Source organism: Marmota monax, unplaced genomic scaffold (assembly GCF_021218885.2).
Source record: "Marmota monax isolate L192 unplaced genomic scaffold, Marmota_monax_Labrador192_F-V1.1 WCK01_AAM20220418_F8-fsc00036, whole genome shotgun sequence".
Taxonomy (NCBI): Eukaryota; Metazoa; Chordata; class Mammalia; order Rodentia; family Sciuridae; genus Marmota; species Marmota monax.
In genome coordinates this window covers 14,107,008-14,120,195 of record NW_026694491.1, presented here as the reverse complement: position 1 = coordinate 14,120,195, position 13,188 = coordinate 14,107,008, and the positions used below count along the sequence as shown (strand labels likewise).

General features: G+C 30.0%; 1 protein-coding gene and 1 non-coding gene across 5 annotated transcripts in view; one reads left to right on the top strand and one right to left on the bottom strand.

The window, feature by feature from the left end:
* Lrriq1 (leucine rich repeats and IQ motif containing 1) overlaps positions 1-13,188 on the top strand; it is a 199,146-nt gene that overhangs the window by 53,506 nt on the left and 132,452 nt on the right. For all 4 annotated transcript variants that reach the window (XM_046419370.1, XM_058571322.1, XM_046419372.1 and 1 more), the window contains exons 12-14: positions 45-172; positions 5,248-5,321; positions 8,161-8,254. In XM_046419370.1, the coding sequence (XP_046275326.1) occupies positions 45-172; positions 5,248-5,321; positions 8,161-8,254 (296 nt within the window). The remainder of the gene's footprint in view (positions 1-44; positions 173-5,247; positions 5,322-8,160; positions 8,255-13,188) is intronic.
* Trnaa-ugc (transfer RNA alanine (anticodon UGC)) lies at positions 4,545-4,615 on the bottom strand. Its single transcript has one exon. It is a non-coding gene; the product is annotated as a tRNA-Ala (tRNA).

Sequence of the window (13,188 nt, the reverse complement as noted above, 5' to 3'; positions counted from 1 at the left end):
AGTATCTTACTTGATATAAACTAATGAGCTTTATTTAAATATAGCTTCCATCTTTGGAGAATCATGTTCTGCTAAGAGAATTACACTTGGATGATAACAGCATTTCAACTGTTGAAGGGTTTTCTTCATATTGGCTGCCTTTACTACAAAATCTTACTATCTCCCAAAACAGGTAAACACATACTTTACTAAAGCAATAAATTCAGTCAATGCTTGGTTAAGATAATTGTGTGCTGTTCATAAATAACTTAGAAAGTTGGGTGTCTCCAGCAATTCAATGTGAGTGTATCTTAATAAATGAGTACATAAAGATCATATTCTAGAAATGTAAAAAGTGATAGATTGCCATAACCTAGAATGTTAGTAGAATTTTGTCATTTTAGTTTCTTCATTTTTTTTTTCTTCTCAGACACACTTGTAGAAATCTCAGCTCAGGTTTGTTTGTATATGTAAAGAATATAGTCATTGGAAAATACAGGAGGTAGTTAATTTAATTCAGAAGGATGTCTCATTCTCTCAAATGGTACTTATTAAGTCCTGGAAGAATGATTTTTTAATCTGCTCTCTACTTGGATGTCTTTTTGTAACTGTTAAGATAGATTTAAATTTGATATCCCTAGGGATATAAAATAACACTTAAAGAAATACCTTAATGTTAAATTGAAAAGGGGATTTGCCTCAGAAAATTCATTTGAGACCCCCAAACATCTGGAACTTTGCAGAGAATAACTGTCTAAAACCAAAGCAGGAGCACAATATGTGTACTTCTCCCTTAATATTTCATTGAGGCTTATACACTCTAATATGATTAATTTGTTCATCAAAGGCACATGGAGTGGAGTAAAGGAACCACCTTTAACAGAAAATACCTCTTTGGGTTATACAGTGCTTAGAAAACAAGTGAATAAGGACAACCTAATTTTTATTTTTAGACCTTTTATTTTTCAAAAAACATAAAACTATTTCTTAACTTTTGCACAGTTTTTTTTTTATCCTTTGAGCATGTATGTATTAAATTATTTGACTTCTACTTATTAAACATTGACAATTGAAAACCAAATCTTTATTTAAAATACCCTCAAATTATATATCAAATTATAGAACTTTTTAATAAAAATAATGCCTTTAAGGGGCTAGGGTTGTGGCTCAGCAGAGCACTCACCAAGCATGCATGAGGCAAAGGGTTCGAACTTCAGCACCACATAAAAATAAAATAAAGATATTGTGTCTACCTAAAAAAAATAAATAAATACTTTAAAAAAAATAATGTCTTTAATTTCTTTGGACAATTTAAATTATCATAGAACATTCTTTCTATAAAATTTAAAATTAGTAGTGTGTGATAAACTTTTGCTGTGTTATTCTCTTATGACTTGTGCATATCAATCTGATATAAAAGGAGTGTAACTAAAATACTAAAATTTTTAAGAATTGATAATGATGATTGGGATAATTAATCCAAATTATCCTTCCTTATAATTTTGTTTGCCTAGTCTTATAATATTTGGATATTTAGATAGCATTTGTTATTTTGGAGGATGTAAAAATAGGTGACATATGCTCTTGCCCTCAAGAACTCTTAGAGATAAAAGAACTTCTTATTTTAAGCTTATCTGTGCAAAAATTAGCATAATTATGTTGTTGAATGTTTTAATATTCTTAATAATACTGTTACATACTTGGATATGTTCCTTCTTAGTCTCTCACTATTTACCACTTCTGAGATGATGAAATAATGGGCCTGAAGGCATCAGGAAAATGTAATGGTGGAATGGACATATAGGATAATAAAATTATTTCCTAATATCACAGTATAAAAATCATCTTCAAACTTAGGATTTTTTACAACAAAATTAATACTGTTAATTGTAGAAAAGATCCATCTTGCATTATGCTTTTATATGTACATTGACTTCTTTCAGAACCACATCAGTTTTGATAAAACTCAGTGTCAGTTGATCTGGGATTGAATTTTGAATCTATAACTTATCAGTCAATTGACAGAGCAACTCACCACCTAATCCTTATCTTTTTTCTCATGTGAAAGGGGTTAAAATGCCAACCTTAACTGTTTTTTATAAGATGTTAATGATAATCCAAATAGAAAATGTTTATAAATTCATTTTACAAACCTGAGAATTTTATAAATGTATATATAAAATGCATATAGTTATATACATGTATATGTGTGTAAGAATATATGTATACACATATATTCTTACACATATATGTATGTATATATATTTGTGGTTGGTATGGTTTTTAGATTGTGTATATTATTCTTTTAATTCTTGATAAATATTTGCATCACAAGGAAGAAATTATATATCCATATGCTTTTCGTATCCCAACAAATGGAATACATATAAAGATTGATACTTAGTACATATTGTTTGAAATGCCTGTTTCATCCTGACTTCTGTTTTAAATTTTCATTACAACATGTGACTGTTTTAAGTTTGACTCCATGGAGTTCTAACTAAGAAGACTCTGGCTTCATAAGCTTTTCTACTTCCAATGAGACTCTAAGTAGGAGCAGAAAGTGGAAACTATTACCATTGGCTGCTCATTGTACAAATCTTTGCTTTTTGTCGTCTTTGAAAGTTATATCTTTTAATGCCCAGGGCTAATGTGACAAGGTCAAATGGTATTAGGTTTTCACGAATGTCCTTTGTCTTTCTGGTTTGAATTTTCTTGGAAAAAAATATATACAGAATGTCAGTAAAAGAAAAGTTCTAGAGGTTTGAAAAAAGGGATTCTATGATTAGGTTTCTTCCTTCCTAATGTATAGTCATAAAGGTGAATGAATAGCTAGTTTTCATGATTAAAATCTGAAAGATAATAAAGAACATGATTTTTAAAATATGAATTCTTACAAGATGAAACTTCAGTGTTAAAAATATTTGGTCATAGATATTTCTTTGATTGATTTTTGCAAGGATGATATTTATTGATTTTTTTTAAATTCTAAATAATTAGTTTAATATCTTATGTATATGTTACTTTATAACTTGTTTTTAAGAAATATGGAATATTCTGAAAAAATAGAAAAATTATATTCTGAAGGATTTAATATGTCATTAGCTATTAAGTTTTCAAAATCCTTGCAGTAGAAATACAAAGTTTAGTTTCAGAAATTTATTAAACTTAAAACACAGTTTTCTTGTTAATACTTTTATATTTCTACTTGGATAATTATTTTGTGTTTACAATATTGATTCAGAAATTGCTTAGATAGGAAAAGTGATAAAATGAATACTTAAATTCTATAATTATGATTCCAACATTTTATTTCTCTCTACTCCACCCCTCTCACCTCTCCTCTCTCCTCCTGTCTTTTTTTCATCTTCCTTCCTTCCTTCCTTCCTTCCTTCCTTCCTTCCTTTCTTTCTTCCTTCCTTCCTTCCTTCCTTCCTTCCTTCCTTCCTTCCTTCCTTCCTTCCTTCCTTCCTTCCTTCCTTCTTCCATTCCTTTCTTCCAAATCCATGTGAAATTTCAGTGCATTTTACTATTATGGAGTGTACAAATAATGAAGTGTTTGTATAAATGTAATGACCAATATATTCTCACAGATTTTTTTTCATAATTTAATTTTTTTTCTCCCCAGAAAACTGTTTTTAAGATATAATATCGCATAGGTAAATTGTGAATAGTAATATTGTATTTAGGATTGACTACATTTAGTTTTTCTCCTAGCCTCATTATTTAGTCTGTTTTTTCATCAGTAGTATCTTCTTTCTTTCTGCTAATGCAGAACAGGATAGTACAAGAGAGGAGTCAAGGTCAATACAAGGGCTAGTCTTGTGCTAGTCCCCATGAGGCTACAAGATCCCATAAGGCTCTCAGTGTTACTCCTTGGCTTCTAACCTCAGAGTAATAGTTGCTGTTATTAACAATGTCATTGCCTTTAACAATGTCATATAGGGAGTTCATAGAAAAAGGTAAAGAATTCTGATGGGATAGTGAAGGGACAGTAAGAAAGAAAAGGACAGAAAATTACTGAGTACCTTTTTAAAATTGTGCTATTTTGAATAGGATGGAATTCCAAATTTTATAAAAGGATTAATTTAGAAAACATAATTTTCATAAGATCATCTTATACAAGGGGGCTTTTGTCTCATTTAAAGATTCAGATAAACAGATTTAATTTTAATTTCCAAATAGCTATAATAATATGATATTGTGTTACAGAGTAAGTGTAGACTGGTCTCAGTTGAAAATATTAAATCAAACTAAACTTATTTTTCCCTTCATAGCTTTTTTCAATATCATGTATTTTCAATATCATTTTACGTTTTTTGCTGGAATATGGATTCTTAATGACAATTATAACTTAGAAAATGATAAACACTTAAAAGAATGATTAAAAGTTCATTATATTACTATTTTAGTATGCATATTTCATAAGCGTATTTATTTTAAATGTCAATATATTTCTGCCAAATTTAAATTCATTCTATGGATATAAAACATAACATTTTTTTCCATGGACTTAGTATTTATATATTAAGCACATTGTTTTCTGTTTTTTTTCTTTCTTTTTTTGGTGGTGCTGGGGATTGAACCCAGGGCCTTGTGCATGCAAGGCAAACACTCTACCAACTGAGCTATATCCTCAGTCCAAGCACATTTATAATTTAGAATTAAAACTAGTATAGTTTTGGATACTTACAGCATTTATAATGCTTTCAATCTAATAAACAAAGCAATAATTTTCAATGAAAAACATATTAGTTTCTCTAATCTGTTATATTAAAAAGTGATATTTCTGTGTTTGTGCATTAAATGTTTAGGTTACATATTTGAGCCAGTGTGTAAAAAAAATGTAACTTCTATAAAACATTGACTTTACACAAAGATAAAATAATGACAAAAAACACTTGTTTAAAATTGAATAGCAAATGCCCATCAAAGCCTATGATATTTGTGACTGAATTTGGCCCTTCTATTGTACTTTCTCTTCAAATGAATTAAAATCTTCCTTTGTAGAAATTCTCCATGGTAATTTCTCTTTAAAAATGAATATAAATCATCCATAATAGGATTACTTAGACTCCTATGATTGCTACATTTTTAATAAGTACTGTTATTAAATATTGTTATTGTATTTTGGAATTATAATTATATACATAATTGAGTGTAAATTATATAATTTTATTAAATAAGTGTATTGTTATATAGTTACATCAATAATATCAAGAATATGACCATTTAAAATTTTTAATGAATTTTATGTTTTGTTTTCAGTTTGACAAAAATTATACCACTTTTTCATTTTGTTTCTTTGGAAAAGCTAGATGTCAGCAACAATTGTCTTTCTGGTAAGTTTAGAATAATATTTAATTTTTTAAAACAATAGGCTTTTGAGTTTTAACTTCAAATATGTGGTAAGGAGTTAAGTACATGTGCTAATGGTATGTGAACAACAAAGCTGTACAATAAAACATGTTGAAATAATTTGAGAGTTTCTTTCCACTTTTGAAATAATATTGCTTCCATATCTTTTTGGTAGACCTAGGTAAGCATCACCATTGCATTTCAATTTCAAAGTCCTATATGTCCTACCTATGAAATAAATAGACTAATAAAGATGAGTAAAAAACCTAATTTGTTGATTCCTACCAAATATAGATGTCCCTCAAAGGTTTATTAAAGAATCATGAATTGAATTAACTTATCCCTTTCAAAAAATTTACCCATTCCGATTTCCAGTCAGTCCACTCCCCAAGGCAACCACAGTCTGAATTTCTCATCACGTGTTAATTATTTCTTCATTTTAATGGAATCAAATAGTATGGTTTCTCTTGTCTCCAAGTTTCATTGCTCAATAATCATGTGATATTCCACCATCTTGTTTATTCTGTCCTTTGTTCTTTTTTTCCTGCTGAAAAATAAATATATAACAATTTATCTATTCTCCTCTTGATTGATGTTTTGATTACATAAGATTTGAGGCTGCTATGAATGTAGAAATATATATTCCCATGGAAATTTTTATACAACTCTTTTTGTAGGTTTTTTTTTTTCAGTCAGTAGTCTTGGGTAAATGTGTAAGTGTACCGGAAAATAAAGTGGGTGTGGTTTTAACTTGAAACAAACTGACAAACTATTTTCCCAATGTAGCTGTAAAATTTTACATTCCAACTGGGCATGTATGAATACCAATTACTCCTTTCCAAATATGTTTAGTATTTCACTGCATAAGTTATCTCTTTGTGGTTTTAGTTTGCATTTCCCTAATAAAGAAATATATTGAATTTTCTTAGAAATATTTATGAGTGACTTCTGTATCTTTTCTTATGAATGATTAAGTGTCTCACCTTTTTAAAACTTTGGTTATTTGTCTTTTTCTTATTGATTTATGGAAATTCCTTATCTGTTTTAGATGAATTTTTTGGTCAAATATTAGCTTTGTAATATTTTCTCCCATGTTGTTTTACATATTAATTTTATTTAAATTGAAGATATTTTTAATTTTGATAAAATATAATTTGTACACTCTTTTATAGTCATTTTTCTATAACCATTGTAATAAATATTTTTCTATCTCCAGATTAAAAACATAATTTCTTATGCTTTCTTCTGGAAGCTTTGTACTTTTAGTTTTTATCATTAAGTCTATAATCCATCTTAAAGTGCATTTTATGTATGTGGTGAGCTAGGGATTGAGTTCATCTTTTTATATAGATATACAGTTTTCATCATGTAACTTCCTTGGTGTCTTTGTCAAAATTGACTTTATATCTGGTTTAGTTTCTACTAACTGCTTTTATATTAACAATAGCTTATATTTTCCTATTTCTTTATATTTCTAGTAAATTTCAACTGTATGTTGAACATTGCAGATAATATAATATAGACTAGTCTTTCTTTAAATGGTATTAAGTTTTATTCTAACAGGCAATTAAATTAGTGTTCATTATTTCTGACAGGCTGAGTTTCATTTTGTCTTACAACAGGTTTCATTTTGTCTTACAACAGGTTACCCCTACTCCAGGGTCTGGCCTTCATTTCTAAGTGCATTCTCCCTAGATTTTCACTGATCTCTGAAATGCCCAATTGGTCTTAGGCTTGCATGGCTGCAACTGCTGCATGGACTTTAGTATCAACTTTTAGCTCTTACTTCTGCAGCAGAGGATTTCTGCTGGATTTTGGAGAATATTTCTTGTCTATCCTATGTAACTCAGCACTTTTACAAGGATACATGGGGAGTCATCATACAGACATCCCAACTTGCATACATTCAGCTTCTCAGTACTTTTTCCAATAAATTCCAGCCTCGGTTGTAATACTTGCCTCCTTAATGTAGCAAAACAGACTCTGTGCTTGGGCTCCACATTCCTACTTGAAAGTAGTAATATTCCTCCATAGAGCACATTTCTCTGAGTTAGACTTTAATTAGGTACTTCATATACAGTTAGATATGGGTAGATGATAGAGATAAAGATATTTCCCAGTGTTATGGTTGTTTTCTATTGGAAAGCAATTTGGTATACATTACTATAGAGTGTACCCTAGATTTGCTAGATTTTGTTTTAAAAAAATACAATTTTCACATTTGGTTTTTCCAGGACTGGGAATTAAACCCAGGGCCTCGTGCATATACTGAACTGTATCCCCAGATGTTTTTAAATTTTATTTTTTTGACAAGGTCTTCACAAGTTGCCCAGGCTGGCCTCAAACTTGCAATCTTCCTACCTAAGCCTCTTGTGTAGATGGGATTACAATACATGTGTCACTATGCCTGTTTTTACTTTAAAAAATATAATATGTCCATGTAAATCTATATAGGTTTAAATTTAATTTTACCACTTATCCTGTTACTTTAGATTTAATTTCTTCATATTTTGTGATTTCAATCTAGCACAAAATGTTCTAATCCTTTTGCATATATTATCTCATTTTTTCTAGCCTATGACATAGTTAAGGACCTATATTTTAAAGTAGACATATATAAGTTTAGGTAGCTCCTAAATGATAAAAAAATATTCTATAGATATCTGTGTAATTAATATAGTCTCCTTTAGAAAATATATAGTATTCTGCATAAGATATAAAAATAATGCTTTCCTTTAATGGGTAACCAATAAATAAGATGGACATTATCTTTTAATTCTTTTCTTTATCTTTGATACCTTTTATAATGATTTTTTTCCATAGATCTTACAAGTGCCATAAAATGGTTTGATGCATGCTGTTCTCTCCGTGAACTCTCTATCACTGGAAATCCACTTCTTCAAGAAATCAACTGGCGGTAAAGAAGGATTTATTTATTTATTTATTTATTTGGTACCAGGGATTGAACTTGGGGCCACTTAACCACTGAGCCACATCTGCAGTCATTTTTTTCTATTTTATTTAGATATAGGGTCTCACTGAATTGCTTAGGGCCTCGCTAAGTTGATGAGGCTGACTTTGAACTCGTGATCCTCCTGCCTCATCTTCCCTTGTCACTGAGATTATACATGTGTGTCACTGCACCTGGCTTAAAGAAGCATTTTTGTACCCCCAAGCATCTTTTATTATGGCTTCAGAAAACACAGTTTGAAGAAAATTGTCCTAAAATAGGAATTGTTAGTGAGAAGTTAATTTTAAAAATAATTTTTAAAATAATTTAAAGTTATTTTTGAAAAGTTTTATAAAATTATTTTTAAAAAATCTTCATAATTTTCTTGGATATGTATGAATTAATGAAAATTTGAAAATATAATTATGACCTAAACCATTGAGTATGTGACAAATTTAGTGTGATATTATTGTCTTAGGTTTTGCATTTATAGAAAAGACATTTGTTTAGATGACAAAATGGCATCTTAATCACTAAGCTTCCTACTTTAATTATATCCTGACTGTAATTTGTTTTATTTTGTTTTTTTGTATATTTGGTATTTTAAAAGTTTTTTGATTGACATATGTTTTAGCTAAGAAGCTAACACATATCTCATCACTGTGACCAAAACACCTAGCAAAAACTATTTAGAGGAGAAAAAGGTTATTTTGGTTCATGATTTCAGAGGTGTTAGTAGGGGAGGCCAACTCCATTTCTGTGGATTCAAGTTGAGGTGGAACCATTATAGAAGGCTTTGTTGAAGGGGGACTGCTTCGCTCATGGTAACCAAAAAACAGAGAAGGATGGGGGAAAGAGGCCACTGGGAAGAAGAAGCCTTCCAGGGCATGCCCTCAGTGACCCACATTCTTTAACCACACCTTGCTTGCCTAGAGTTGCCACTCAATCCATTCAAAGTAGATGTACTGATCAGTTTATAGCTCTAATAGTCCAATCATTTCGTCTCCAAACATTCCTGCATTAATACAGTAGTTTTAGGGGGACATCTCATATCTGAACAACATAGAATAGTTTTACATATTTATGAGTTATAACATTTTGTGTTTTAATTCATGTATACTTTGAGTAATGATCAAATCAAGATGATTGCATATTCTTCACTTTAAAGTTTTCTTAAAAGAGAAAGTTGATGCTCAGGTGCAGTCTAGTTCTGCTACTATATTAACTGGTCATGTGCAGGTTATTTTAAGTTTACTGTGTCTTAGTTTCCTCATGTACAAAATTATTTTAATAATTATATCTACCCCATAGGAAAATATATATTATGCTATAACAAAGAAACCATAAGTCAATGTGTTTCAGTATAATAAGAAGTTTATTATTTGCTTGTGTTACATCTGATGGGGTTGAGTTCAGCCTGTACAATCTGAGAAGACTCAAATTTAGACTGCTTCAGATGTGTTGTCATGTTACTTCAATGACACCTTTTTTGTTTGTTTGTTTGTTTGTTTTTGTTTTTGTTTTAAGCTAATAGACTCTGGTGTGAGAAAGGGAAAAATACAACGGGGTATGCACAACTCACATTTAACCATTCCACTTATATGTCATTCTTCAATGACACCTGTTTTTTTGTTTTTGTTTTAAGCTAATAGACTCTGGTGTGATAAAGGGGAAAATACAAGGGGTATGCACAACTCACATTTAACCATTCCTCTTAAAAGGACAGTGATCAATTCAATCAGCTTCCATTAGCTAAAACTCATCATATCTACAAATTAACCTTAGAAGAGGAAATGTCAAGAACAAGAATATTAGAGAATAGTTACAGACTCTGTGTGGACTAAGTATGTTAAATCATTAAAACATTTCATAGTAGTGCTACTCACACAGCACATAAAAATGTGTTATTGTTTTTAATAAACTATAGTATAATTTTGAATAGTTATTTGAAAAGTATTTATTTTAAAATTAAAATGGTATTTTGGAGAGAGATTTTTCCACAGCATAAATAATAAGACATAAGAGAATAAGTGATGAAATTAAAAGTTATTAGCAAGTACAGGTATTATAAAGTGCTAAAAGTAATGAAAGTAACCCCAAATTGTTGTGAAAATTTTTCCAATTTGGAGCTAGAAGAAATAAATATATATACACTCATACACCACATACCTGTGTATGTATACACATATGCACATATACACATACACATATATTTTCATTTTTTTAAATTAATTGTGGTATAGAAATAAACTACTATACTTTATATATAATATGTCCAAATGCATAGTTTTTAATGTCAAAAAACTAAAAGATGATTCTCAAAACAAAATCTAAGTTATAATGTTTGCCTTAGATTGAATCATTAAATGAACATTGTTTACTAATCCTTGGATTGGACACTCTTATATTTTGTGGTTTATTTTTTTCTCATTTTAATAGATGGGCTACCTCTTCTAAGCTTTGGATCTATTTTCTCTTGTAATATTTTTGAGTTTTTATCCTTGATACTATTTGTAGTCTTTCCGTTTACATATGATGTTTGACCAGTACTAATCTTTTCTTTAGTATTAAGCATACAAATAGGCTACTTTCTACACTGTTTATTTTCACAGCACAAGAAATGTTATTATTTTAAAATTAGAATATTTATTATGTTTTTCCCATTCAAGATATATATATCTTGTCCCTCCATCCCCCCAGGATCCTTTTTGGTTTTAAGAGTTTTATTTCTGAAAGAGAAATCAGGAAGAACTCCAAATTCTGAAATAGTGTGGGTAGTTGGGATTCTGTAGTTCTCAAAATGGGATTTTACATTTTTAATTCCAAATATATTCCTGGCATTATCTTAGGCCCTTCTTATTTCTGTCAGATAAAGTTGGTTTTTCCCTCAGGGAAGAAGTTATTTTAGGGCAATTTGCAGGTGTAATTTTAGCAGGCAATTAAAAGTATATCAGTTGAACTCCTACAGTAAGAACATACTCTTCCCCACTCATTCTGTGCTAGATAAGATCATTTAACCTAATAAATAGCTCTCAGGATATTTAGGACACAAAATCCCTGTCCTTATAAGTGTCTAGATGGCTTTTCTTTCTCATGGCTTCCTTCTTTTTTTTTTTTTTTTAACCTTAGTAAGTTAGCATATATGCTATTTCTCCCTTCATTTTCTGGGGAAAGGATGTTGGTTACTACATTAGTTAATTTTCTGTTGCTAATAACACAGTGTTAAAGACTGGCTAAATTATGAAGAAAAGAGACAGTTTATTTTGGATCCCAGTTCTAGGTCAAGGTCAAGGACCTGTATCTGGTGATAGCCTTCTTACTAGCAGAGAGCTACAGGGCATCATGTGTAAGGGACAAGGGATGTGTATGTGTGTGGGGGGCGGCGGCGGTGTTCTGGTCTCTAACTTTTCTGAAATCTACTCTACCATTCTTCATGGGGACTCTAAATACTGTAGTGAGATTAAGTATTCACCTTTTAATTCCTCATACCTGGGATTAAACTTTAGTATGAATTTCAGAAGGGGTAAGCCTTATTCAAACCATAGAGTTTGGGGCATCTTGAATATAAATTTTATGACAATTTTCTTTATCTTTGCTACATATAAGAACAAAAATGCAATTTTTAAAAGAGAACAGAAGGAAGCATAAAATAATTGTTATTTAGAACTTGGAATTAGACTGGAGGGTAAAAAAGAATACATTTCCTTATGTTTTAAAGGACTTATTTACACAGAGAATTTAGCAGCTTGTCTACAATACTAAGTTTTGCAAACTGTACTTAGTTGTCCATCTTCACTGTGAACTGTAACATTTCTTTAGTATGCATTCAGTTGTGAAATTTCATTTATACCTATTAAATTTTATAAAGGAAATAATTTAAGACTCTTGATTATCTGAAAATTTATATTCTTAGTGAAAGTAAATTGTCTATAATTTTTATAGTGGTTATACAGTACCAACACAGTTTCTTGTATGTTGTAGATAAGCAACAGTATTTTGAAGAACTATATTACAGTACTTAATTACATTATAATAGGTAATGGCTTAAAAAATCCATGTTTCAGCTGTGTTACCTTTTCTATTACTTTTTTAGATTTTATTCATGTTATTAAAAAAGTTAATCCCTATAATTTAACAATTGTATTATTGCCAAGTCTTAGTAATTATCAACATCCTGAGTTCTAAAACTGGAGTCCTCAAACTCTATAGTACCATAAAGTATTTATCAAATTAAACAAGTTTCTTGAGAGGGGGATAAAACAACAACTCTGGGACAAATGACTATATGAAATATCCGCTAATAGTCAACTTCAAATTATGATAGAATCAAAGTTTTCAGATATTTAAAAGATTTATTCATAGAAGATTCACCTAAATATACTGCTAGGCTCTGACCAGCTAAGAGGGGGAACTCTCTCATCTGGAATAGAAGCAGTCTAGGTCTCCATTTAGCTGTAGTAGCTCAAGTTCTGGGGATGTGCTACTCTTCCATGAGGGTTTACGGTACTAATCCCCAAGGTTTAAGTCCTCATTGCTAGGAGCCAGATTTTAGATATAAACTTCCAATATGAAAATTATAATTATAATTATTTCTAAAGGGCACTTCTTGGCAAGTGATATTATTTCAGATAAAAATATTTGATGGTTTATTTTTAGATAAGTACTTTTATTTTCACTATACACTATATGAAACAAGTCTTTGATGCCAAATAAAAATAAAGATTTTTGCTCATTATTGAAAACAAAATCCTTAGGGGTCATAGGTTTTTTATTATATGTTGGACAAATAGAGCCTGAATTCTCTTGCTGATATGATATCACTTTTTATCCATACAGCTCATACATTACCAGTTGTAGCAACTATAAACAAACCTAATGTCCCAAATAATTTTTGAATTTTT